A 25,847-nucleotide genomic window follows, 5' to 3' on the forward strand; every position below is an offset into this window, starting at 1 on the left:
TACAAACGTACATAATAAGCACTTGTAGGGTCGTCATCATCCTGCACAAGGGCTACTGGGTAGAGATTACCTCGGGCTGTTATTTTACGTTTCTTACTGGGCGGTACGCCCTTTTTACGGTAGCCACTGGCCAGATTTCGGCAGAATTTTTCACTCGTCCAGATGATGATGACGACATTGCTCGGTACATACAGATCGGTTTTGTACAGAAGCAGTTTTATTAACAGAAGAATGGTCGCCCATTACAGCTGCAGTGGACCACAGTTAAAAGTCGTAACAAAAACAACATAATTGAGACGGTGCTCAGCGCTCACACTAGCGTTAAACTTTGCATAAAAATTCAGACGTACAACTTGAAAGTGCAGCAGGAAACAAAAAAGAGCGCATTAACAAGACAACAAGAAGAGATAAAAAATAAGGAACCATCGGACTATCATATTCATGGCTGTCTCACTAACTAGGATCTGTATTCGGCGACTCCCTGTCAGCTGGGCACGCGTTACGTATTCACAGATGCAGCATATCTACGGTAATATCGAAACAGCAGAAGTAGGCTCTCAGCGTGTACAGTCACTACAGTGCGGCAATTAACAAAAGAAAACGGTACTCGTCCAACTGCGGCTGTACTCACATCAGCCTCAAAGTCACGGCGACCTGAGCGCATTCAGACGACACTAAAAGCCGCCGACGCGTTGCCACTGCCGGTGGCGGCGGGCGTCGCGCCCGTGACCTTTCTGTGGACATTGGACGCCGCTGCAGCACGGCCAGCGGCGCCGGGCAGGGTCGTGCTGGGGCCCGTTTCCGCGTTAGCAGGCAGGCTCTTGGGTGCAGCAGCACAGCTGGCGACGGCAGGCGCCATGCGCCTGCCTGCAACGGCCGACGAAGGAGCGGCCGTGGCCGCCGGCGGGAGCGCGGAGGACGAGTAGACCAGACTGAAGGAGGAGGCCACCTGCACGCTGGCGCTGCGCTTCCCACCGACCGCACTACCGCCGCTGCTCTCCATCAGACTGACGCCCTGCACGCAGTCCACGATGCGGCTGACGTTCTTCCCTTCCAGGATGTCCGCCGGGGAGCACAGAATCACCTAGGCAATTCATAATTAATCAAAGATCAACACGGAGCGCTGCTGGCCGGTCACCGCCGCACCGCCACATCGCTGGCCCTGGTCAACTCTATACGTACAAACTTGTGCTTGTTTGCAGCTTCAGCAGATGAAGTGCATTTATGTTACTAGAAGGTAAAGCCGCACTATTCTGACTTTCTGACAGCCGTGTAGAGTCGCTGCAACTAGACTGTCTAGACACACTCTCAGCGCATACGAACGATTTCGGACGTATTTCCTTGGAAATCACTATCCTGCCTAACATAATTTATGCTTAAAAATCTCTCAACTGAACACTTCAAATGAAAAAAATTCAGGGACTTCCGGTGCTCAGAGCAATCGCAACCGGTCGGTGCACCAGCATACAGTGCATAATGCCAATTTACCTTGAAAGTTGTCAAAAATTCTCAATTTTTCCTTATGGATTTTCATCATGAAAACCGACTTTCTCTGCATTACGTCTACTGGAGAATTAAGAATTAATTTAAGTGTAAATGCGTCGCTTGGAACCAGACCGATGCAAGTTAGAAACCAAGAGACAAGCTTCCACAATGTTTAGAAAAACGCCACATAGATCACTTAAATCAAACGTGAAATATAGACACTTGTACGAGTACTTTTAGTGCTAATGCAGCATCCAACGCCACTTCCTTTACTTATTAAATGTCACTGCCTCAACTATACATCCTCCTGCTCGACATTTCCAGAATAAACCTTTTTCTACTGCCCATCAATTTTGTTGTTTGTACGAAGTTTTCGAAGCCTTAATTAATGGTAGTTGCATTTTCAGACTACTGTATATGATTTTATATATATATAGAGCATTTTCAGACTACTGTATTTCATTTTTTTATATAGTCTGGTCACTGGTGTACATGTAGCAGTAAAAGTGAATACAATATTATTCCCACTCCCAGCCAAAACAAGCTGCCACCAGCGACCGGTCACTCACAAGTCACAACTAACAAAAAAAGACTACTATCCGCTGCCCATATCACGAGTACAACTGCCTCTGAACGCAGCATTCGAATGTGGCGAAAAAGCCGTACTTCTATTCTATACGCGGATGACGCACGCCGATCATATTATCAGCAAAGAGGAACACTCGCGGAAAGCAGCAGCATGCACACTGCACAGCAGATCACATGAACATGAAAGGACAGCGCGACGGCATCACAATGAGAAGGAGTAGCCAGAGACGTAGAGAAGGTAGGAAAGCGCCGCCACAACGTACATCACAAGCAGCAAGCCAGCGTACAGACTATCCCTGTTCCGCTGCCGAGGCTGACCAGTTGCCACTGCGCCGGTAGCGGCATGAGTCGAATCAGTCGATGCGGCCGGTCGATTCGAACTGGACCCGTCCAGCTGCAGCTGCAGATCCAGGCGCATGAGCGACAACAACATCTCCCCCAGGGCACCAGCACCGCAGTGACCGCACCCATCAGCGCCGCCTGCCTCGGGCGGAGTTTCGTCAGCGAGGCCCGGGACGCCGTCTGAGAGCGGCAGCGCAGATGCATGCGAACAGGAAGCAGCGGGAGCAGCAGAGGGAAAAGCGTTAAGGTAGTAGCGGTTAGGTGAAAGGATAGCGTCAGAGGAGCACACAGCGTTCTGCAACAGTCAATGCAGCGTCTTCATGCACGAGTCAGTCAGAGTAGCCCGTCTTACTAGGCAACCAGCAGCCATAAACACCAGCCAACAGACATGTACACAGATACACACCAAACGAAAGCTGCCAAATATAAATTCAAGTATTCGTATCAATACAAGTAAAAATACAAATATAAATATTCGTTTGTAAATATTCGTATAAATACAAGTGTTCGTAGTAGCATCTGAGAAGCATTATACGCTTCAACTGTCAGTCCCAAGTTCCAACATGACACACATTTAATCAGTGCTCGTTAAAGCTCTGCATTGTACACCAATACCATCATAAAACTTATTATTAAAAACTCGTTGTGATGATAGAAAGGAAATGAGTGACTGGCTGGTCTAATCCACTACGCCTTCCCAAGTATCCTCCGTATAGAGTGGTAGATATCTGCATTCTGGTCATCGCCCGCTAACATTATTGAACCGCCTAATTATCGTGTCCTAGTTTATCCCAAGGACTGGCAGCATCTGCTAATACTATTCTTCATCCCACAAAGCGCAACTTGTACCGCAACTTGTACCGCACAGCTGCAGTGAGCGCAGTGCAAAGCGAACCGTCCCTACCCCTGTCACCTAGTAGAAGCTCTGTGAGCAGCGAGCACTGCCAGCCACCCTCGAGGCCATAATAATAACTGCTGGCATGCTGGCACTTACTTCGGAAAGACCGAGACGGCGGCAGGCATCGAGGAAGTTGTCCACGTTGCGGCGACACTTGGCGGGCGTCAGTTTGGGCGGCGTGGCACTGGCGGACAGGGAGGAGGAGGCCGACTGCGTCTGCGTGGGCACGTGGATGCTGATGACGCTGCGGGGCCGGATGTGGTTGACCAGGTGGCACAGGATCACCCCGTCCTACGCAGCAAGCAGGTTACACAACCCCACCAATGTCACAATCACAGTCCACACAACACAACAAACGCTCTTACTTGCAACGCGCCCAACAAGTCGTCCGGTAAGCGCAATTTCAGCCGGCTCTCCAAATACTGCAACAAACCCAATACCTCTCAAGCTCAATGCCGATGAAAATAAGCAATCCGAATCTCCTGCGCAAGGCTAGAGTAGCGGAAATCAACAAGCAAGCTGACCTTGCGCAGTACTTGCACTTTTTCGTTCTCCTCCCTCATTTGTTCCTGCTGACGGCGAATGGTGAAGTTAGAATTATATTCGGGCGCAGTGACTGCGGACTTGGCAGCCGCCACAGCAACAGTCGAACTGCTGCCGGAAGGCAAGGACGCTTTGCGAGCGCTGGACACGGCGGACGCATCGCCCGCACCGTTCACCGCAGCGGAGCCAGCCGATTTCTGCTTCGTCATCGTTCGGGCACTCTTCGAAGGGGCAGCTGGGGCTTTCTGCCAACACACAACGCTTTCCGTTGCACACTGTCTGGAAAAGCATCAAGCAGCGAGAACGGCGTACCCCTTTGGGAGAAATCTGGTCGGTCTTGCCGGCCGCGGCCTCCTTCTCCGGGACCGGACTGGGGTAGGTCTGCGGCGTCGACACCGCGCTGGAGCTCTTGTCGTCCAGGCTGGCCTCTTTGCTGCGCAGTCCCTTGTGATCCGGATGCGCTGCCTCCCTCGCACTGCCATTCCCCTGCGAACTATTGCTGCTAGAGACGGTCCCCGAACCGGAGCCGGTGCGCGGTCGCCCACTGGCCACGACGCTCTTCGGTCCGCCTTTTCCAATGTTGCGCCCGCTGCTGGTTTGTCCGGGTGAGATTCTACACGATTATTAACCGATCAGTACACAATCGAGAGGCACACGAAACACGTCGGTTAAACGTTTAGTAACACCCTCAAAACACTATAAATATTCGTCCAGGAAACATGTGAACACGGCTGCAGTTCACACAAGTAATCACAAGTCAGTTAAAGTACTTCTATAGTACACACTAGGGTACATACTTTCTGGGAATCTGCGAAACTGCTGCCGGCTTCTTGAACACGGCATGATCATCCCCGCTAGCAGCCAGCGGCAACACGCCGCCATTCACAGCAGCCCCGGCGTCCTCAGCAGCCACTTGCGCCGGCGGAAGCCCATTCTCCGGACTGGCGTCCACCATAACCAGACTGGACGCCTCTTCGCTCAATTTCCCATTGGCCACTGCCGCGGTTACTCCATCCAGATGCGCCGCTTCCGGCTCGTCGACGCACGCCACCCGGGTGGCAGTCGCGTGTCCAACCGAGTTTTCCGGATGTTCTTTCCCGTTTGCGGCTACGTCTTCTGCAAAGATACCAGCGGCACATTGAAACTGATTTCGGAGTGACACCACGCTATTATAATTCCTTGCAGGAAGCACACTGACCACGAGATTCCACACTGGGCAACTCCAGACTGAAGCTTCGCGGGGGAGGAGGAGCGCTGACACCGTTAGCCACCGGCCGACTGGGCTTCGGCCCACCCATACTGCTGCTGCGGACATCGGCCGCCAGCACGTGCTTGTTGATGGGCACCGCCACCGGGATCAGCGACGAGGGGCACGCGTACTCGCTCATCTCGCGATCCACACTTCTGTACGTCAAGTGCAAAACAAATAAATGTCTTACAGACAGAATATAGCAAATAAGCAAACATTATTACAAATAAAACAGAGGCAACTGCTAGCAATTTCAGCCAACAACCAAAATGACCACATGCATGCGATCGGGCTCACCGGTTAGCCAGTTCTTTCCGGTCGCGACTGGCGTTTTCACTGCGGCTGGATCTGCGCAGTTCACCATTGAGATAAGGCCCGCCCTTGTGCGTGGCGGTCTCCAGGCATTTAAAAATGTGGATCTGTCCCCGGCTGCAGACCTAAAGGGGGGCAGGACGACAACGGTCAGAGCACATCGGTGCCACACACCGTACAGATACAGTACACTGCTCCGCAATCCTACCTGCATAGATGGACAGTCCAACGGGTTGTCCAGCACATGCAGGTACTCCAGCGTAGTCATCGACCGCAAACTACTCGGAAGTGACGTCAACAGATTCTGCGATACATCCAAACGAATCAGCCGTAATTTGGCCACGTCTGTAAAACGCATTGTGACGCTTACTGTTCTTGTGGTGAAATTTCAATCAGCACAGTCAAAAAGCCACCGGAAATTAAATGATAAGAGTTGAAAACACCAGAAAGGAAGCTGTCTGTGATAGGCTTACCATTGGGCAGCGCTTGCAGGAGATTCTTGCGGACATCCAGCGAGCGCAGCGCCGACAAGCGGGAGAGCGAAGCGGGCAAGTGCGTCAATTGATTGCAGCTGACGTTCAAGTCCATCAGCGACTGGAGAGATCCCATTTCTTCCGGCAGTGACTGCAGTCGGTTGTGGCTGACTAGGAGGATTTCCAGTGCGGGCAGCTTGCAGATGACCGCGGGCAAGGAAGACAGCAAGTTGCGACTGCAACGGAAGAGAATGACAACATGACTGACTGGCAATTCTACTGGTAGCTTCAGTCAGTTTTCTTAATTTATCGACTACGGCGGTGTCGATAAATTAAATTATCGACTACGGTCCCCTGTGTTCAGGAAAACGGGACTTATTGTGGCGTTTAAGGTCGGTCACGGACATTATATCTTTACAAATAATTATGGAAGCAATTTTTACAGAATATTATTACATAATACTGAATAATGAAATAATAACCTAGAAGGGAGAAGGAAATAAAAAAACAAACTACAAAATAAATACAAACTGCTAAATTTACGGCTTTGCTTCGGTGTGTCAGTGCCAGGCTGCCAGCCAGCAGCGGTTTACTTTAATGCGACTTTCTAAAGAAGCCTCTACATGGCAAAAGCAATGCAGGTACTATACATGTATACCTGAGGTCCAGGTGAACCAGGCATCGCAAACGCATGATGTCGTTAGGCAGACTCTTCAAGAGATTCTCCCGGCAGTCCAGGAACTCGAGAAAGACCAGCTCCAGCAGACTGTCAGGCAGCTCGCTCAAGCGGTTGCGCGAAACATCTGGCGAAGCAGCGCATGCATCGTCAGTGAGAGTTCACAGTAAACGGACGACGCACACGCACCTGCAGTGACGGTGTCGATGAGATTGTACTTGCTGGGCGAGGGGCAACTCAGCTCCTTCATGCCGCGTCCGCTGAGGTTCAGTCGGCCTGCAAAGGAAGTGCTAGACGCAGGCAAGAGGCCGGAGAAGATCAGTCAGCCTGTCACCTGTGTGGGCGCAGTCCTCCAGCACGCGCTCGATGTTGCGCCCGATGGAGAGGGAGTTGGCCAGGGCCGCGGCGCTGGACAGCCGCGAGTTGGACAGGGGACGCGCGGGTCGCTGGCGCGCTGCTGTGGACATGCTGCCGGGCTGCGGATGCGGATGGGAGGAGGGCAGCGGCTGCAGCTGGTGCGCCTGGCTGCTGGTGGGGGCCGCCACAGGATTTCCTGCACCGTACAACCCCCTCAAACAACTGCACTGCATAGCTGAATCATTCTAATCTGTTATGATTTTATCCAGTACTCAGACCCCAAGCTTTTCTGTTGCTCAGATTCCCAGTTTCGACACCTTTAGTCGTTGCAGCATCTTAGCAAGAAGCACGAGCTACAGGTACCTCTGGTTCAACCGCACGACTATTCACTAGCAGTGATCACAGAGAAAGAAAAAGCACAGACTCGGAGTCGGATCTCTTCATCAGTTACAAGTGCGCGCAATGCTGGCCTTGCAAGGCCCTTCCCCCGCTGCACATCTGACATCTCACCTGTTCCCGATGAACTAGACACGAGCTCGGTTAGGCTGTGGCGAGGGGGCACCGTCCCAGGATAGAGATTCTGCACCATGGCCAGCCTGCAAGTGGAGTGCTCGTGAACAGTGGAGATCATCGCGTCATCGTGCCCCTTCTGAGAACTGCGTATGCCTTTAGTTCCTCTTCACTGTATTTCCCTCCACTGCCGCCGCACCCATTGCGTTAGAAAGGCCTCTACAAAACCCCAGTTCAATGAGATCATGTAAGTATGTAACGGATATCCACGATGCAAAACAAACGCACATTTCCCGAGGCAAGAATCAAGATCTGATATCAGTGATACATACGCACTTCAACTTGTGCTGTCTCCGTTGCAGTATTACGGCGGCTACCAGTTTCTCCCTACCTGGTTCCGCCGATTGTTCTACTACTTGCGGGCCTTCGATCACAAAAACGTTTGATTAAATTACAACTTATCGTTTCCCAAAACATTCCAAGATCAGAGCAGCAGAAGAATTAAGAATGTCAATAATTTCACTTTCCTGTTTTTCGTTGAACTTGGTGAGACTTTGAGTTCAGCAGTGCGCTGAGTGTACGACTCATGCCTAGCCGCTAGCACAACGAATCAGACATCAGTACGATACGGGTCGATTGTCAAGCGTGGCTGCTCCGGGTGTTCAGTGCTCAGGCCTCACGCACTGCGCCGCGCTCATCGACTCATCGCAGGTCGAAGAACTTGCAGGCTCGAATGTTTGGATAGATTTTCGAGACTTCTTCGTCATGGAATCGACTGGGTCTGGAATCGATCTAGATTCTTTGATTCTAGATTGAATTTTGATTAATAATTTAATACAATATCATCGCTATTATTAAGAGAGCCAATACCCAGAATTACAGTTTTTGTTCCATTTCTTGCGATAAAATATACGGTACTTTATTATTTTGGTCTAGTATATGCTGGTGCGAAATTAATATCCCGGATGGTAGTTCAGCAGGCTGCAAAGCGCTTGCAGCTTGCCCGATGCATGTGAAGATTGTGAACCGAGTGAGTGACTTCTCTATCTGATATCAGATTCTTATCATTATCATGACATCGCGCAGCAGTGGCAGCACGAAGGCTCCGTTTGTGCACGAAGAAGCTGATCGTCAACAGCCGATTAAACTGCCCGTGGATTTCACTCCGCCAGTCGTCGTTCACGTCTGCAACCCCCGGATTAACATTGTGGACGAGCAGAGCGCGCGGAGTCTGCGCTCGGTGCTGCTGGGGAAGGGAGCGACGGATCGCGACTGCACTTCCAGCTGCCAGCCAGCGCCACCAACGCAAGGGCAGCCGTCGCCCGCGATCGTCCTTCCTTCCGTCAGCCCTTTGCAGAATGGGGCGATGACGGGTGGCGAGAAGGATCATCAGGCAGCAGGACCCCCTGCAGGCGTCCCGAGTGTTGTGGCCCGACGCCAAGAGCCCTTCTCCTTCTGGCAGGCATCCAAGTGGCGCGATCTGTTTGCATCGGGCATGCAGAGCTTACTGCGCAGGAAAGACTCTTTGCCCAGGCAGGAAGAGCGATCCAGTTCGGTGTCCTCCATCGCGGGTGCAACTTCTCCGAGCACTGACTCCACTGTGAAGGCAGATAAACGCTACTCTGGTAGGCAATGTTTCGCTGCCAATTTCAGTTCCCCCTGCATCAATGTTGGTTTTAAGCTTTTAACGTATCTCTTATAATCTTACTACGGCACGGTAGGGCATGTGAATGAGTCTGGGGGGAAACAGCTCAGACTTATGTATGTTTCTTGCCATTGTTGGAAGAACCAGTTTTAATATAGATATCTCTGCGACTCTGCTAAATTTTGACTTGTCTTTCTTGTTATTGCAGGTGAAATGCATCAGCGGGTCGCAAAATCCAACTCGGCAGACGCTGGTCGAGCCAGCCAGGCAGCTGTCAGTGTGGCGCCCGCTGCTGTGCCCCAGCGGAGTGCGCTCGATGAGGCTGTCTTCTGCGATGTGGATTCGCTGATGACCGAATCCAGCTCCAGTGACGGCGGTGCGCCTTCGCCACGCAGCGTGTCGGACGTGGAGGAAGACATGGTCCGCATTTGCGACGCGGATAAAAAGTTCACGGGGCCCAATCCCAGTCGAACTCCGCAACAACCGCTGTTCAATTCATCGCGGCCGCCTGCTCGACCAGTTCACCGCGTGTCTTCATCGTCTGTCAGTGTCTCACGCAACGCCAGAAATTCCGCAACGATTAGTCGCTCGCGCTTCCTCCCGAAAAAGGACTCCGTCGTGGATCTGACGAGGGCGTCCAGTGCAGCCATCCAGACATGTTTGAGCGACGGCAGCATCACGTCGTTGCTTGTGACACCGCCCGGGTCGAACCAGCCGGGCTCCATGCTGTCCGTGCGTCCAGTCCAGCTCCCTCTGCTGCCTGCCGACCCTCCACTCCCTCTTCGCCGCAGCATCAGCACCAGCTCCATCTCCTCCACCGACTCCGAGAGCGCGCCCGCGCCGCCCCTCCCCCAGGCTCCAGTCAGTGCGCCGGGGAAGGCGGGGGAAATGTTGTTCATGTGCAAGCTGGTCTCGGACACGCCCATTGATCCCTCCATCCCCATCGCCACCATGGACATCGTCTCCGCACCCGAGCACGTCCGTCGCACGCTCCTGGGTGATCGTGCCGCTGCATCGGGATCAGGTAGGTTCTGTCGGATCTCTCCCGAGTCCCGATGGATTTGACACGTGCAAATTGCAGTAGATAACTCGGTCATTGTATCATTGTACAGTCCCAGCTGCCGTGGAGAGGGAGAGAAGGCCTGTGGGAACAACCACCGCGGAATTCCCTGCGCGAAGAGGAATTGCGCCTAGCCCAGCGGAACCTAAGCGTTCTGAGTGTACAACGCAGCAGGAGAAACGTCAGTAACCATTAATTACCCGGCAGTAACGCAGCTTACAGTGATACCTACCAGAAAGACAAAGTTAATCCTAAACAATTAAAAGATCACTTAAGATTCATTTAGGAGTACAAATCCAACATAAAATTAGATGACTGAATTAGAAATAAACAATAGACTTAGTTAAAATAAATATTTAATAACATTTTAGTTAAATGAGTTGCTGTAGAAAGTGGTGCTGGAGAGTTGCATAGAAAGTGGTGCTGTACGAGTACTGTTCGTATCTGTATTAGCTTGTCTTTTGCAGGCTTTCCAAGTGGAGCCGATGATCGCTTGACGGCCCTTAGTAAACGGCAGCGTACGGGCTCCTTGGAAGGCCCAAATGTTTCCGTCCCTTCCGACGCGCGGAAGCCCCTTTCCGGCAGTCTCTCCGTGCCGTCTACGTCATCCGCGCCCCAATCGACAGCACGCCAAATGAGTGCCGAACCGACTGTGCCGAATCTCAACCAGGGAACCCAGTCGGCAGGACGCCCACACGAGGACCAGCTGCAGGCGGTGATTGCCAAAATCTCCAGGAACCACCAGGACTGGCGTTTGGTCAAGGGCGCTCCCAGCAACGGCACAACGGCAACGGCAACGGCAGTCCCGGCCAAGAAGCGCGTGGCCCCCGCGCCGGCCAAGCCGCGGATCGCGCCGCTGCCGGCCAAGCACCTGGCGCCCCCCAACCTCGACACGGTGCAGCACAAGAACCCCCTGGACCCGCCCACGCGCATCGCCCACACTCCGTCCTTCGTCAGTGTCCGGCGAGGGGATAAGCCCGATAAGGACAAGGGAACGACGAATACGCTAACGCCGGAAAGCCCCTTGTCTCCTGCAACGCTTAGCGAGCCGTTTTGTACCGACAGAAATAACCCGAACGATAAGCGTGATTCCACGGACACTACTCGATCTGCAAGTTGTGTTGGTGGTCCGCAACTTCCGGCTACAACAACTACGTTGCAGAGTGTGAGTAATGGGTTTACACTTTACACATGGGTCGTTTGTAAATGAGTTGAATTAAAAGGGAGTGAAATTTTATATTCGGAAACAGATTTTTTAAAATATGATTTCAAGCGTTTCTTTCTGTTGTAAATGAAATGGTGATAGTTAGTGAGGTTGGAAATGATGATTTGAAGTGTATTTTCAACGGCAGGATCCGATGATCGGTGCTGAATCTCGCCAACCCAGCAGTCTCATTCAACTGGCCCCGACTAAGGAAAAAGCTGGCCTTGGCCTCTTAAAGAAATCATCCGTAGCCATAGCAAAGAATGGCCCGACGCCGGGCGCGGTGCATGTTGCGCGGGACTCCCGACGCGTCGCTGGCGCTGGTGCAGCCAGCTCCGTTGCTGCACGTCCCCGCCCCGTTGCTGCTTCAGGCGGCGTGCAGCCTCCTGCCACGCTGCCCGTCACCGCGGCAGTCGACCCCCGCGGCGGAGCGCGCCCTGACGCGGCGCGCTCAACGGACGGAGAGGTGCCGTTCCGCCTGATCCCCTTCGGCCCGGACCCGGACGCGCCGCGCCCCCGGGGCCCCGGACTGCAGCCGGTGCCCTGGGCCCGCGAGGCGCTGGCGGCCATTGCCCGTGCCGCCGAGGGCCATAAGACCATGCAGCCGGTACCCTGGGCGGGGACCGTCGCTGCCACGGGCTCGGCCTTGGTCGGGGAATCGGGCTGCCCGGACTCGCCGCATCCGTCCGATCCGCGGCTGTCGGGACTGCAGGGTTCGCTGTTCTTCAAGGGACGCCGCGACAGTGCCAACTGATGAATATGATACTGTCTGTGACCTGTGCCTGCTTCCTCTTGGTCTCCCGAAACGTGTGATAAAGGCATAAAGCTTGACGTTTAGAGAACACGTTGATTCTATCATTTCTGTAGGCAGAATTGATTGTCGACATCTGTGTTCGCTTTGAATTGCTCAGTGCTTCTAATGTTTTCCACTGTGCGGCGTGTGATGAGGATTTTGCTTTCACCAAGAGCCAGTTGTTGTTTTTATTAGAAATTTGTTTGTCAATCTGACGAAGTGATCAAGAGCTGGACATTCCTTTTCCTTTCGGCTTTCACGATCAGATTCCGTTGCTCTGCGAAAAACGGGCGCTAATATTTAATTGACTAGCAGTATACTCGTAACAGCGAACACGACCGAAAGAAAGTATAATTATGCGGATACCTACGGTCTACGGAAGGCGGAGCATGTTTTTCGAGAGGGAAATTACGCTAACTTAAGTACTCGTACGACGTAACCGTCAGAGGAGAAGCCAGTTGATCAGTTTATCGACATCGACGATTCGACAGTCGTTGCTCTGACGGGAACATCAGTATTTCATTAAGGCATACGCATATTTATATATATTTCGATACAGTACTTGTACGGATAGTACCATAATGAATACTTACACAATTATGGATGGGATAAATATTGGTGACGACGCCTGTTGTACTTTGAGTTTGTGCGACACAAATGCACACGACAATTATTCTCGATAGTCGATATGCATAAAATGTAATTAAACTATGAAATTGTTCTATTACCCTTTCAGAATTTACAGGGCAACACCGGTACACGACGTACTGTAGGTTATTGTAGGTACATTTTACAGTGGTGTTGTTAGTCCGCTCAAAGCTGTGAATATTCTTCTGTATCGTACACATTACTGTACGTACTGACCAGCGGAACTGTACCTGCTGCCTGTAGATTATAATTCTGCATTATAATATTTGAATACATAGTGCTAAATGCGCCACAGCCGGCAACAAGTCCGACTAAAAGAACAAGTACTCGCACTGGCTACTTGATATTAATTCCCAGTTTGGAAGCTGCTAGCCGGAGCAGCGGTATTCCCGCCCGAGAGCGCGACCACACCGGCAGTCAGGCAGGCGCAGAGCTACATCGCGTACTTTTATTCTATACGACTAATCGTGCAAAGTGGTCAACCAGCGTTAACGTTAAGCAGCTGCCGCGAAATGCCTGCAGTTTGTCTGGCGGCGAAGAGCGTTCGGCGTTGGGTCCGCTCTGCGATTCTGCGATACTGCGATACTACGATGGAGGTGGCAACAAGTGGCCGCGGCAGTGCAGCAGCTTTCGTTAAGGTTGCCGGTTGACGTGAACGGAAGCGGAGCAGAGCAGAGCATGGCTCGTAAAACAACGTTCTTGACCTGCAAGTGCAGGCCAGCTGCTCGCTTCACAGCATCACATCAACATGGCGTCGGTGAATACATGTATAGTATTGTATACGGATCGCCATCGCCGGCGAGCTGTGTACGACGCAAATCATTACGGCAACAACAGATCTAGGGTATGTATGTAGCTGCAAGTCTGCAGCATTCGCGCACTGCCATTGGCTACTTGTTGACGTGCAGCATTCAGCAGTCAGCATCGCTGCAAATTATTCCTTGCGCTTCGACAGACTCATAATTCCATTCTAACTAGTACAGTGGCGCAGAAATCGTCAAGTGTACATGAGTACATGTGATGTGGGTGGCCTCCGCAATGGCAGCGACTGTAACGCTCTTCAGCATCAGCGTTATTTATTTATTGTTAGAAGCGTAAAAGTACTGCTAGTCGTAGCTGCAAACCAAACATGCACTGGCCGTCGTGCATGTGCTTATGCATCCTCTCACTGTCAGCTGTGGATGTATATACTTGCCAGATTGTGCAATTCTTATTGAATTTAATTATGTAACCCTGTCGCAGCTTCGAACTGCCGGCTCAGTACTAGTATACGTGCACACAGCGCCGTTCAACGCTGACCATTTGCATTGTTTTTGTTGTACGGATACATTTGTTCTGCAGCTACTACATATCGGGGACACGTTGTTCACATCCCATGAACAGGATGAACTGGATGTCGTGAACACTCCCAACGGCCGTGCCCTTTTCACTTCCAGCTGAAAATTCAGCCTAATATGAGTCTCCGCGAGGGATCGCCAATCTGTCGAATTGGCTCCGGTCCGGAAGCCAATCAGCTGCATAATGGCATTTGTACTGTAACTCTGGAGAGTGTCAGCTAATTAATTAATTACGTCCAAACACTCGCTCAGACTACAAGGATCTTGCTAGCAGTAGTCGCATAATCGCCATCACTTCTACCTTTCAACGCAACCGTGGACACATTTAGCGCAGCAACGTGCCAGTTCACAAAAAATCAAGCGGTGCGTACATCTTGATAACAGAATTATAGCCTAATAATTATTATGCGGAATATGTGGCGGCAGAGTCTATTTGACATATCAACCTTTACCTGATTGTTTGTGTGTTGTACAGGTACAAGTAGTTTGTTATGTGTTTTGTATTGAAATAGAATGGCATCTCTCATCTCTGTGCCAGTGCGTGCTGTACTGATGTCGTAGCTTACGCTGTTCTTATTATTATATAATATTTAATACGGACTTGATAACAGTTAACACAGCGCCCTATAAACGTAACGCTTCGCCAAACGATAAAAACGTTGTGCTGACAGATTCCGATTTCATTGAAATCGCTACTGGGAAGGGGAACGCAGTTAGCCTGACCCGGACCTGGACTCGGACACATATATATATACAATCGATGCAGATCTGTTTAAGGACGCGCTATCATCATCGTCATTCAGTTGGACGCTAACCAGTAACCCCGCAATTTGCAACACGGCAACAGCATCCGGTCGTTTTATGCAGCCACGACACTGACAGCGCAGGTGAGTCGATCTGCAGCTCTACAACTGCAGAAAATGGCTGCGTCCTGTATTGGACATGTACATGGTCGTTGTTTGCTAAGTGGGACGGGATCCTACAGACGGTCACAGACCAAGGGTTGCGACGTACACAATAATACTTACTGTTTTAGCAGATTGATAATGTAATGCATATTAACAGATACATTTTCTAGATTTATAATGTGTGTGGACTGCGGAGTAGTATTCCCAAGACAAGTTTTCTTATTTTACATCCGACAATTTTTTTGTACAGCACATATATGTTCGTTATGTTGCGCTGTCGATCGAGATCTTATCCACTGGTTTTGTTTTGGATTAGTAGATTAATAATGCTTTATGTTATCGGAATTTTGAAAGCTGTGGCGATGTGTCTCTTCCGTTTTCTCCCACGCCTGTCCAAGTAAAGAAACCTGGATAGCGCGCCAGCTGTTGATTATCCCGGCAACTGTCATAGATAGCCTATTTATCAGCAATTATTACCATCTAATTAATAGTTGACTAGATGCGAATTCGAACGCACGCCTTCAGTCAGCATATATATTCATTCTTCGTAAGCAGGTCAGATTGCTCATTAGTCATTAAACGCTTTACCTACAGCCTACAGGCTATAGGCTATGATTACGAGCGAAAACGCTAGACGCATCATATTGCAATATTCCGAGCGAAGTCATTTGCAAGTGTCAGTTGGAGCTGCGCGACGGCACCGAATAGCACGTGTGCCGGCGACCGTGAGCCTGGGGAGCACGGCCCAGCAGGTCCGATTGCAGGAACCTGCGCTGCCGCTGGAAACTACCCGCAGTAACTTGAGGCCGGCTGCAGTCTGGCGCGTAGTTGAAGAAGGGCTGTATACAGTTACGGAGGTTGGCCTGCTTAGTGCTTACCAGTAAATGTTAGGGTACTGCGCAGAAACACCGCAGCCGCGGCATTCACCAATTAAACCGGCTCTGGCGGGGGAATGCAGATACACCGTTGTACCGCCATCTGGTTCGCTCGAGTGTGAATGCCGCGACCGGGTCGATCGGACCCTGCCCAAGCGACTTATTTCCGCCAGGCTGCCCATCTGAGCCGTATACGTGCCAATAATCGTACTGTATGATTGTAATAATTTAACATGACACTCGTCTTGTGCCGGTTTTATTTTATTGCGGTGATCAACGTGATGCTGACCATGCCAGATAGTATATATTCAGTTTCGCCAGGCATTTCACGCTCACTGCAAAGCAGTATAAAAATCTTGCGACACTTCATTCAAAATCACATACACGATACAGCACTTTATTTCAGTAGAAGTACTGTACGCTATTTTACTAGACATAATTATTCCCAACCTACTCGTCGTAGTCTTGACAGTTTCTGCATAATGTTCCTCAATTCAATAAGTGCCGTACTGTAGCATTGTACAGTAGATATAAAGGGCCTTTTCGGTAACGCATCGTGCAAGTATTTTTGCAAAAGTTATACCGTAATTCTTCCTGTAAAATACTTATAATGCATATAAGCAGGCAGCAGTATAGTGGTCCTACTGGTAGTAAGTCCAGCATTTCAGGACTGCAACTGGGTTAAATGTTGCAGTACAGCTGTAAATTAACATGTGTATTATTAGGAAATGCGCTCTGTTTGAAGACGACTACAATCATATAATATATCATAATATCTGGAGCTCGTACCAGACAATTCGTCAGGGGCATTGTAAGTGTACTGAATAGTTTGGTTAAGTAGCTGCACGAACGCCGCGGGCCTTGCTTCACTACCTCGAGTCTCGATGCAATTATGCGATTAATTTACTTATTGTACATGAATATCCTGAAATTTATGTACCCCAACATACCACTAATAACCACCAAAAAGCACGCGTTTTCTGTTACATTGTTTATATGACTGACAGCTAGAGTCGCTCTAGTGGCGACTGTCCGAACTTTCCGCAAACCACTTATGCTTCAGTTTGCTGGTGATTTGCGACATAGAAAGATCACTTCTGTGTCTGTCAGTCAACGATGCGAGACATCGCGCTGCACCGACAATCAAAACCTTAACGAGAGATTCTGTTATCGATGCAGTAGTTGCGTATTAATTGTGGGTTTCTAATTGTGTACTGTAGTAGTTTTACTAATTAGGCGTATGTACTGTACTGTAGTAGTTACTTGTTTTACTAATTAGGCGTACGCACCTGTGGTTGCGATTTGAATAGAAATTCAACTTTTCCTGTGAATAGTGCAGTTTTGCTGCCATTTGGCTGCCACGCTGACCACGAGGACTAAGAATGTAAAAGCCGCATGCATATGGGAACCTCCATAATGTAACTGCTGCGAGTGTAGTCTGGGATCGACCTTTGCTTGCTACGTTAATTAGGAATGACAACGCGAAGTCTACACGTAGTCTCTAGTGCCCATGTATAAGTCGAATATAAGGCCTTCGCATGTTTTGAAATCTGTTTTCTTGTGCACAGAATTCAGCAGCGGATGCCGGATGTTCAGCAACGACAAGGAGTACCGGGCTGGTAAGGAGTACTGACACCATATATCCGGCACGGCACCCTTGAGTCTGGAGCACTGCTGCATTTGGCTGTAGCGTGGGACATTGCTGCCAGACCGCGAGCGGCTGCAGACTACTGGCCTTGGTCAACGTCGGCAAGCATGCAAGCCGATCACGTGACCAGCACGGAGGAGGGCCGCCCTCCCGCCCGTCGCGATCGGGATAAGGCCGGCCTCAAAGGGCAAGTACTTGCAGCCTAATGCCGTGTTTAACAGCTGCATCAGCATGCGAAACTAGTTCGGTGTACTCTTTGACGAAGAAAAGCGAACAAGCGCCGCTTCATTTTATTGAAGCTACCACCAGAAATATCTAAAAAAAGGGGTTTGCAGGATTTTTGAAACCCTCTCGCGTCGCCGGGGCCGCCTGAGCCGAATGCTGTCCAGTTCGGCAGACACTTCCGCCACGCTCAGCGACCGATGGGACCTGACCGGCGCGACGCCGGTCCCGGTGCCGGTGGACTACAGCTCCGACCACTGCAGTGCCAGTGCAGCGTTCCTGTCCGCCACGACACCGCCGGTCGCCACTTCCGGCTACCGCGCTCCAGCCAGCGCTCCGTGCAACACGATCTGCGTGTTCGCCGACGAGCACATTTTGCCCGACCCCGCTGCCATCTCTGCGCACGCCGCCGGCCAGCAACCCCACCGGAAGGTGCAGCGGAGCCCACCGGAAATAAGTCGGACGATTTCCAATCCGCCCGACCAGCGCCCCTCCACGAAGCCGGCTGCCGGGGACACTTGCGACTGGGGTTCGGAATTCAGCGACTCCGATAGCGTCGACAGCGCTGACGGAGTCCGCCCGCTGTCGTTCTCCGACACCCACATCCGGCGGAAGCATCATCTTGGTTCACAACTGTACGCCGGCTCATCGCCGGCAGACGGCAACGCTCTGCAGCGCCACATTCCCACCGACCGCGATATGTCAAATGCGAAGCCGCCAGAGCGCACGCCGATGCGCACTGAAGAGCACGCGGAATGGCTGCAGGATGAGCTAGCGACCTACGCCTGTCCCGAGGCCATGGATGCGCAGGACGCCGATCCCCAACAACTTGAAGAAAATATCTACGAATTACCGGACGGTGAGTGATTAACAATACATGACTTACTCTCATTTTGGATTCGCAGTGGCAAAGTTAATACAGCGAAAGGTCACCAACAGAGCGCAATGCAGATCGTTTTTCATAAGTTTAAAGAATTTCATTAGTTGTATGGAAATTGCAGAGCAGAAAGCGGCACTGGTGGCCTCCATCGTCCATGGATGGCGCACCAGCGACGCAGCGTTTCCCCTTGGAGACTCCGAGCTGGACTTTGTCCCACCGTGCCATCCCTCCCTGCCTCTCGCGGCCATTCAGCCGGGACAGCTTAACACGGTCCGCGCGGCTGCAGGAAACGCTCGGGCATGGCCGGTGCAGACCGGCGAAAACATCCCGGCGGGTCCTAACGTGGACGTCGAAAGGTCAGAATTCTGCCCGCCCAAGCCCGCATTCCCCACCCCTGATGAGGCGTGTAGGCCGAATGGGGCGAGTGCCGGTATTGCCCATAGCGGGCAAAGGACACGCAGTGTCGGTGACATGTCCGCGCTCTGCAGCGGGCTGGCTCCGGGACTGCAAGTGGCGGCCCGGCTGAACCAGTTGCTGGCCGCCCGGTTGAGCGTGCCGGAGCCGAGCACTGCCAGTCCGCACTCGCTGCCGCTGCGCAAAGCCTCACTGCCCACCTCCAGCCTGTACGGCGCCCCTCCGCCAGCCAACGCCAGGAGTCCTTCCGGACACTACAACGTGGCCTTTCGCGCCGGCAGTATAAACACAGGGGCCGGTGGCCCCCTTCCGGTGGCGGCCGAATCAGCCGGCGGTGTGGCAGAGAACAGCGATCCCGACAGCACCTACACGGACACGCGCCAACGCCCGGCCGTGCCGGCCAAGCCGACGATGGGCCGGCTGCTGGCGGCGCCCTCGGAGGACCCGCTCGACGTCTTTCCCTGGTACCACGGCAGCATTGACCGCGCCGAGACTTGCCGGTAAAAAAGGCCATGACCAGAGGGATGACAACGGTTGACCACGTGGTGGCTGTTTTCTTTAGGCGGCTGCTCCGCGTCCCCATTGACGGCGCCTTCTTGGTGCGGCGCAGCTGTAAGGGCGGCAAGCGCTTCGCCAACCCCTATTCCTTGTCTCTCAACTGCGCCGGCCGGGTCTTCCACCTGACCATCAGGCGGCGTGCTGACGGCGGCTTCGCGCTGGGATTCGAGAAGACCGGTGAACAGGCACGTTGACTTTCTTGCATGACAATGACAGATATACACGCACATCTCAGTTGGCCTATTATAGATTGTAATGACCTTATATAAGTCACTGTGACACAAGCTTAGTTTTCGAATCCCGCACAAAAATGATTTTTGTAAGCGAAAGGTCAGCTTATATGACCTACAGGCTTGATAACGAGATGCTACTTTGTTTTTTGACAACGTTATTACTTATTTATCCATAGAAGTAAATGCAAATTTGTAAGTGTTCCGGATTCGGGACAAGTGCGCTATTAAGAGCTTCTTGGCGTTTTTCCAGGTCTTCGCTGGCGTGGACGCCATGATCGAACACCATTTGCGGAATCCCGTGTGCCTTGCGGAATGCGATAAGGCGGTCGTTTTGGTGATGGTTTTGACAAAAACCGTTGTCTGCTGACCGCTCCATCCCAGTCCCAGCTACTGCAAATCCCTTGATTCTGCATCACGCGCAACTCACACTGTGTTTACGATACATAATACGCAGCAAAATTATTGCATACATTTTCTGTGTTTCATGAGCATTTCCTCTGTGCTCACCGACGATACAATGCTGTACATGTGCTGTTATTCATGCGTTATTCGGCAACGGTGTCCGCAGAAATGATTATTATTCCGGCAGTAAAACGACATTTAGAGTTTGTTAAAAAATAAATTGTGTTTACTTGAATTCCTGCTTTTAAATTTAAATTTTTTCTATTGAACAAAGTATATATGGCATTGTGGGAGTACTAGTAGCACTGGCGCTGCTAACAAAAATTATCATCTTTTTCTCGTTTCATACTTGCCTACGAAATAATCTCAGTTTCCAAATAAATTTTCAAGCACCAATTCAAAGAATCTATGTTTGTGATATGTTCGGTTTTTATTTAGAATAAACATTTTATCGTTTGTATGCCACATGAATTTTAGTGTCGGCTTGTATTACTTATTATAAATACTGTACACAATCTTTCTTTTTTATGCTTAGGTACAAGCAAGTTATGCACATTTTTAATGCTATAATATTATGGGCCTACTCCATCGCATCAGTTTTCTAGCATAAAAATTTCTGTTTCGACAATTTTTGCTGCAGGACAACCCATACGTGTTAAAAAGGTACTTACTCGGTACGCGGCGCACAATTCATGAAAAATGCGAAACGACACATCGCTGTGGTGCGCAGAATTCCATCGCCGAATTGCCTGCAGGCGCAGCCGTCATCCATCAAACGAAAACCGGCTTTGCATGTTTTGTTCGGCGGATCAACATTTATGACTCGGTGTTGTGAAGAGCGAAACCGGTTGTTGTTACGTTAAACAAACACACAGCTTCGCGGCATTACTTTAATACTGTAACACTTCGTGCGCCCCGTTCAGCACCATTCAGCAGACTTCGCATAGTCTAGCAATCATTTTATGCCGCAGTACGTACGACTACGATCGATAAGTACTCTATAATACTTCAAAGTAACTATTATTAATTAATTTTGTGTGAAAAGAGATCGAGGTTAAGTAAAGTACTGTACTTGCAGATTAAAGTACGACAACAAGTGCGCAATAAAATTATTGATGACTACATACATTAATAAATTATTACTTATAAGTAAGTACTGTAAACGCATGGCACTTGCACAGTGCACACTTAAATTATTGATTATCGACGAAACTGTTGTCAGGCTTATTAATTTTGATGCGCAAATACATTATATTGAATACTAATAATATGTACATATATGCATTATATTATTATACTGAGTAATTATATATACATTATATATACATATATATACACATATTATTATATATACATTATATTGAGTAATTTTTGCGAGTGCGCAGTGTATTAGTAATCCATAAACTTTCTGTAAAATTAATGTGTCCAAATTCCGATGTTTTGTACGTATCATGAACAGCTGTTGGTAGAAGCAGGTTTAATACTAGTACGTACTTCTGTACGTACGATACCTTCTTTGCACAACCTGGTACGTACGTGCTTTCAGTGCAGCCTACTAGTCTACCGGCGCGTGTACAGAGGCGGGCGCGTTTTTAAATACAGTACAGCAGCCGTGAAGTGCCGTGGGAGTACTTACTGTACTGTACAATGGAATGACTAATCACTCGTATCATCAGAACTGCACTGGTTGCAGCAGATGCGGGCTTTCTGCCAGCCAAGCCAGTGCTGTCTGTTCTGTTCTGCGCAGTCACTGCAAGTGCAAGCTGGGCCAGCGCATAAACGGGTTTTCATCTGCGAGTGCGATCCATCATCCGCAGTAATTTATTCGTTCCTGGAGGAAAGGCGAGGAATCCCCGCTCCTGCTGCAACTCAACCGGTAGGTGCGCCTGCTTTTGTACTGGCTACTGGGTAGTTTTTTCCGGGATGCGGAATGCAGCCTGACGGTTGGCGCTGTTGTGGAGACCGATTGCAGATAGTCGTCAACTTCGGACGTGATTTGAATTTGTATCGTCACTATCGTGCAGTGTTGAATGATATGGCACCAGTCCATTTTGACTGCTGCAGTCTGCAGCAGTATTTACGGACATGGGCCGCACTGGGCGTAGTGACTGTATTGTCTGAATAGCCTCCTTTCTGGTTTTGCTGGGGCCTTCAGTACTTGTATTCATCCATCGCTGGCGTTATATCACAGGGAACCCAGTGTGACAGAGCATCCTTGGCCGCCGTCACTGTCAGTGCAACGAATTAATCCTGCACCATCATCATGCCTGCTCGTTACCGCTTGACGTACTTTAACGGTGAGTAGTAAACTACGATTTCGCCCCCGAGAGCAAACGGGAAAGTCGTCTTGGTTACATCTTTTGTACGAGTACTCGTGCTGCTTGCTTTATATTGTCGTGTTGACTGGGCAGTGGATTAGTATTTTGACTTGGTGGCTTCAATCAAGTTAATCTCAGCTGTGGTAGGCCGTGCCCGCGCCGAGCTGATTCGGCTCATCTTCCACGCGGCTGGCGAGGAGTTCGAGGACAACCGCATCGACACGGGCTCCTGGCAGCAGCTCAAGCCCAGTAAGTCATAAGTGTACAGTGCCCGACGCCCAGTTGATCATTCTGTACTGTTCTAATTATTACTCAGCGCATGCCATCGTATTCCTGTTGACATGGCATTCATTTCCATTCAAACTCGGCAGTCGGCACTTTACTTTGCAGTATTTTCCTGGTTTGCCGACATAGTTTAAACTTTAACAGTCGATTAGATAACGAGCGCCGTGTGGAATATTATACGCAGTCATGCCTCTCGCCGCAACTCGACAGAATAAATTATAAATACAGTTATAATAACCGCTCTTGTGCGAGATTGAGAAGCGATTGAGTCACTCGGAATTCCTTGCCGATTCACTGCCTGATTTTTTCTTGCAGATACACCGTTCGGAGCACTGCCGGTATGTATGTACAGTATATGTATGAAGTTATGAACAGCTGCACTTAATATTTAGTTCTATAACAGAGTAATAGTTAATACTACCATGATATAATTATGTTCTTTCTTAAAAAAATTTTCGGCGCGCATTTTGAATTGATTACCGTATAGGAAAAGGACTTGTGCCAGGAATGCACCGTGTAATCTGTAAATATCCACGCAGTACTAATTGTGGGCATTTGTGCAGATTCTGGAGTTTGACGGACTGGTTTTGGCGCAGTCACTGGCGATCGCCCGCTTCCTGGCCCGCGAATTCGGTACGTACTGCACTGTGCATCTTCCAGGCACCAACGCACTGTACCGTTTCATACTCTAGGGTTTTCTTCTTATCACTTGGGAGATAGTGTATCTGCTAACAGTGATAGTACTCACAATTCATTCGTCTAGAAAAGGCGAGTAAAATGTCGTAATAGTTACATATCATCGATTTTGGTTATCTGTGTTATGTTGACTGGACAGTTATTGCATGATACATAGAAGTACCTAATTATGGATATGCTAATAAGTTATACTGTGGCTGAACAGTAAACTTCGTTGTGTACATGCCTCACACGGTACGCCAAGTCACTCGAGCACCTTAAATTCATTCATCATCAGGTACTTCAGATCTTCGCAGTTGCTGTGGTATTAACAGCGTGAGTCGCATTATGATTCATGGTAAAGATACAGTATGCGGCGTAGTGATTGTGCTCTCCTTGCTTTCTCGCATTGGCGAAAAATGCAGGCAGCGATGGCGGAAGTGGTGATGACGGGCATTTTATATTTTACAGTGTTCTGAAGTTTAGAAATGAATAATCCCTGTACTGCGCAGATTTGTCAAAGGTTTAGATGTCTTTAAAAAATGGATTTCACTGACGCGTGAGGATATACAGAAGAATTGTTTGTGTAGGTCTGGCGGGGAAGGCGCGCTTCGACGAAGCGTTGGTGGATTCCGTCGTGGACACCTCCAACGACATCCTCGGTAGGAGCAGTGCACAATGTTCATTTTGCATACGCGGCGCTTCATATGACAGATTGCCGGCACTGCTGCAGGTGACATCGTCAAAATCATTTTCAACGAGGACGACAAACTGAAGGTACGGTACGCACGCGCACTGTGCACGCCTAGCCGGTGCGGGATAAACTAGCGAGGAGTATTAGCATAATTAGTTTTGCATTGGGCCTCGTGTATTAATATTACGTCGCAGCGACTCTCAGCGTTCTCGGTGTTGTTTAGCGGGAAAACCAGAAGAAGTTCGTGGAGAACATCCTGCCCTTCACGCTGCAGAGCCTGGAGAACATGTTCGCCAAGCACGGCAAGGGATCCGGATACATCATCGGGCCCGACGTAAGTGCGACCACGCCGCTCTCAGCGCTGCATCTGTCCACGTGTGTGGCACAAAATACAAATGAACGGTGTGACTTTGCAGCTGACTTACGCGGATCTGGCTGTCTTCAACGCGGTAAGATAAGAAGCAGTATTGTATTTGCTCATTTTGCTGTTATTGGTGATAATAAATAATACCGCGAATGCGGCGCTGCAGCTGGACCAAGCCGTGCAGGCCGGCCTGGTGCAGTGGCAGTTCTTCGACCGCTACAAGCACATCAGCGGCCTGCTGCGCCGCCTGGAGGAGACGCCGCGCATCGCCGGCTACCTCAAGACGCGCCCGCACACGCCCTACTAACCAGTGCAACCAGTGACTGCAGCGGACACAGGGCTGCTCCATTCAGCGGACATTCGCACTATGCTTTAACCCGTTCGTGTTTCTCCTCCTCTGTGGATTCCCTCGAGTTTAACACTGATTCTTTATTAACTGACCATTCGCCTCCATCGCCGTGATCGTTGATTCCAGTTCGGTGGCGTTGCAGCTATCCAGTCTGTAGACTGTAGCGAGCTACGTGTACACCCGATGGCATTTATCATTCCCAGTTGATGTTAGTTCTTTGCTGTTTTAGTGTTTTAGTAGAAAGTCTATAGTTATAGTGTCTTCCCGGGACATTGATTGATATTGATAGAAATATGGGCAGCTGCGTTCTTTAATTTCCTTCTGCTTCGCTAGTAATTTAATTGCAATATTCGCTCTTCCCGATAGACACTGCTCGTGTTGCCAAGTTGATCAAATAAAATTACTTATTATTTCTGATGGCTAACAATCTTCACCACCGACAATTTACGACTGCCAGCTGTAAAGGGGCTCCTTTATCGATCTCACAATTATATGCAGAGCCTATTTTCCACTGCGAACATTGCAAGGTGCAGTCTGCAGAGCAGCCGTAATAATTACTGTCTTTACCAACAAGTAAATCTCTAAGAAGGCCAGTTGCGGAAAATGCGAAACAGCGAAGATGCCCCAGGGAAATCCTACCGCATTCCTGTGCCACCCTGACAAAAAGGCTTTTGCTGCTCCTATCTGTACCTTCAAGCTGTAGTGTATTGTACACTGGGTACAGGCCGGCAACCTTGTATTGTGGCTAGGAGCCTAGGACACACTGTAGAAAAGCAATACTGTACCACCAATTATTAATACAATACGTCCGTTGACAAGATAACTTCCACGTTGTACGGTGAAAATATACGTCTCACGAGTAATGAGTATACATAGATAGCACAAAACGCTGTGAATTTATG

General features: G+C 50.0%; 4 protein-coding genes across 11 annotated transcripts; 3 read left to right on the forward strand and 1 right to left on the reverse strand.

The window, feature by feature from the left end:
- Positions 1-205: 205 nt before the first annotated feature.
- Positions 206-8,379, reverse strand: LOC129587225 (leucine-rich repeat and calponin homology domain-containing protein-like). 5 transcript variants are annotated; one of them, XM_055480854.1, is made up of 16 exons: positions 7,770-8,379; positions 7,434-7,652; positions 6,901-7,119; positions 6,756-6,842; positions 6,549-6,693; positions 5,891-6,126; positions 5,626-5,762; positions 5,403-5,542; positions 5,055-5,260; positions 4,654-4,972; positions 4,169-4,469; positions 3,838-4,101; positions 3,679-3,735; positions 3,410-3,604; positions 632-1,084; positions 206-524 (listed from the first exon to the last, which is right to left on the reverse strand). In XM_055480854.1, the coding sequence occupies exons 2-15, from the start codon at positions 7,552-7,554 to the stop codon at positions 665-667; spliced, it is 2,847 nt and encodes a 948-aa protein (XP_055336829.1). In that variant the 5' UTR covers positions 7,555-7,652; positions 7,770-8,379; the 3' UTR covers positions 206-524; positions 632-664. The 5 variants fall into 5 exon arrangements, with proteins under 5 accessions (XP_055336829.1, XP_055336828.1, XP_055336827.1 ...); XM_055480853.1 differs by having other exon boundaries at positions 206-1,084; XM_055480852.1 differs by lacking the exons at positions 206-524; positions 632-1,084 and adding an exon at positions 1,122-2,710 and having other exon boundaries at positions 7,825-8,379.
- On the forward strand, positions 8,182-12,380 carry LOC129587226 (nascent polypeptide-associated complex subunit alpha, muscle-specific form-like). Its single transcript, XM_055480855.1, has 5 exons — positions 8,182-9,058; positions 9,287-10,102; positions 10,191-10,319; positions 10,606-11,303; positions 11,491-12,380. Exons 1-5 carry the CDS (start codon positions 8,506-8,508, stop codon positions 12,094-12,096), a joined length of 2,802 nt encoding a protein of 933 aa, XP_055336830.1. The 5' UTR covers positions 8,182-8,505; the 3' UTR covers positions 12,097-12,380.
- Positions 12,381-13,775: 1,395 nt separating this feature from the next.
- On the forward strand, positions 13,776-20,596 carry LOC129587321 (B-cell linker protein-like). Of its 4 annotated transcripts, none has more exons than XM_055481012.1 (8): positions 13,776-14,483; positions 14,792-15,007; positions 17,472-17,522; positions 17,594-17,738; positions 17,887-18,632; positions 18,775-19,567; positions 19,630-19,810; positions 20,109-20,596. In XM_055481012.1, exons 3-8 carry the CDS (start codon positions 17,492-17,494, stop codon positions 20,223-20,225), a joined length of 2,013 nt encoding a protein of 670 aa, XP_055336987.1. In that variant the 5' UTR covers positions 13,776-14,483; positions 14,792-15,007; positions 17,472-17,491; the 3' UTR covers positions 20,226-20,596. The 4 variants fall into 4 exon arrangements, with proteins under 4 accessions (XP_055336987.1, XP_055336991.1, XP_055336988.1 ...); XM_055481013.1 differs by lacking the exon at positions 13,776-14,483 and adding an exon at positions 14,502-14,595; XM_055481016.1 differs by having other exon boundaries at positions 17,472-17,738; positions 20,109-20,595.
- Positions 20,597-21,976: 1,380 nt separating this feature from the next.
- LOC129587298 (glutathione S-transferase 1-like) lies at positions 21,977-25,365 on the forward strand. Its single transcript, XM_055480976.1, has 10 exons — positions 21,977-22,136; positions 22,452-22,557; positions 22,726-22,827; positions 23,179-23,201; positions 23,427-23,496; positions 24,129-24,200; positions 24,272-24,315; positions 24,456-24,566; positions 24,649-24,681; positions 24,763-25,365. Exons 2-10 carry the CDS (start codon positions 22,524-22,526, stop codon positions 24,901-24,903), a joined length of 630 nt encoding a protein of 209 aa, XP_055336951.1. The 5' UTR covers positions 21,977-22,136; positions 22,452-22,523; the 3' UTR covers positions 24,904-25,365.
- Positions 25,366-25,847: the final 482 nt, after the last annotated feature.

Source organism: Paramacrobiotus metropolitanus, unplaced genomic scaffold (assembly GCF_019649055.1).
Source record: "Paramacrobiotus metropolitanus isolate TYO unplaced genomic scaffold, Prichtersi_v1.0 Parri_scaffold0000024, whole genome shotgun sequence".
Classification (NCBI taxonomy): Eukaryota; Metazoa; Tardigrada; class Eutardigrada; order Parachela; family Macrobiotidae; genus Paramacrobiotus; species Paramacrobiotus metropolitanus.

Excerpts from the sequence above, each read along its gene's own strand:
- LOC129587226 (XM_055480855.1), top strand. The coding sequence starts at position 8,506 with ATGACATCGCGCAGCAGTGGCAGCACGAAGGCTCCGTTTGTGCACGAA. Across the intron at positions 10,320-10,605 it reads TACAACGCAGCAGGAGAAAC|GCTTTCCAAGTGGAGCCGAT; the intron begins GTCAGTAACCAT and ends TGTCTTTTGCAG. Across the intron at positions 11,304-11,490 it reads CAACAACTACGTTGCAGAGT|GATCCGATGATCGGTGCTGA; the intron begins GTGAGTAATGGG and ends TTTCAACGGCAG.
- LOC129587321 (XM_055481012.1), top strand. The coding sequence starts at position 17,492 with ATGTTCAGCAACGACAAGGAGTACCGGGCTG. Across the intron at positions 17,523-17,593 it reads CGACAAGGAGTACCGGGCTG|CGTGGGACATTGCTGCCAGA; the intron begins GTAAGGAGTACT and ends ATTTGGCTGTAG. Across the intron at positions 19,811-20,108 it reads TCGAGAAGACCGGTGAACAG|GTCTTCGCTGGCGTGGACGC; the intron begins GCACGTTGACTT and ends GCGTTTTTCCAG.
- LOC129587225 (XM_055480852.1), bottom strand. The coding sequence starts at position 7,554 with ATGATCTCCACTGTTCACGAGCACTCCACTTGCAGGCTGGCCATGGTG. Across the intron at positions 5,261-5,402 it reads CGGAAAGAACTGGCTAACCG|AAGTGTGGATCGCGAGATGA; the intron begins GTGAGCCCGATC and ends CTTGACGTACAG. Across the intron at positions 3,605-3,678 it reads ACTTGTTGGGCGCGTTGCAA|GACGGGGTGATCCTGTGCCA; the intron begins GTAAGAGCGTTT and ends CTTGCTGCGTAG.
- LOC129587298 (XM_055480976.1), top strand. The coding sequence starts at position 22,524 with ATGCCTGCTCGTTACCGCTTGACGTACTTTAACG. Across the intron at positions 23,497-24,128 it reads CTTCCTGGCCCGCGAATTCG|GTCTGGCGGGGAAGGCGCGC; the intron begins GTACGTACTGCA and ends TTGTTTGTGTAG. Across the intron at positions 24,567-24,648 it reads GATACATCATCGGGCCCGAC|CTGACTTACGCGGATCTGGC; the intron begins GTAAGTGCGACC and ends GTGACTTTGCAG.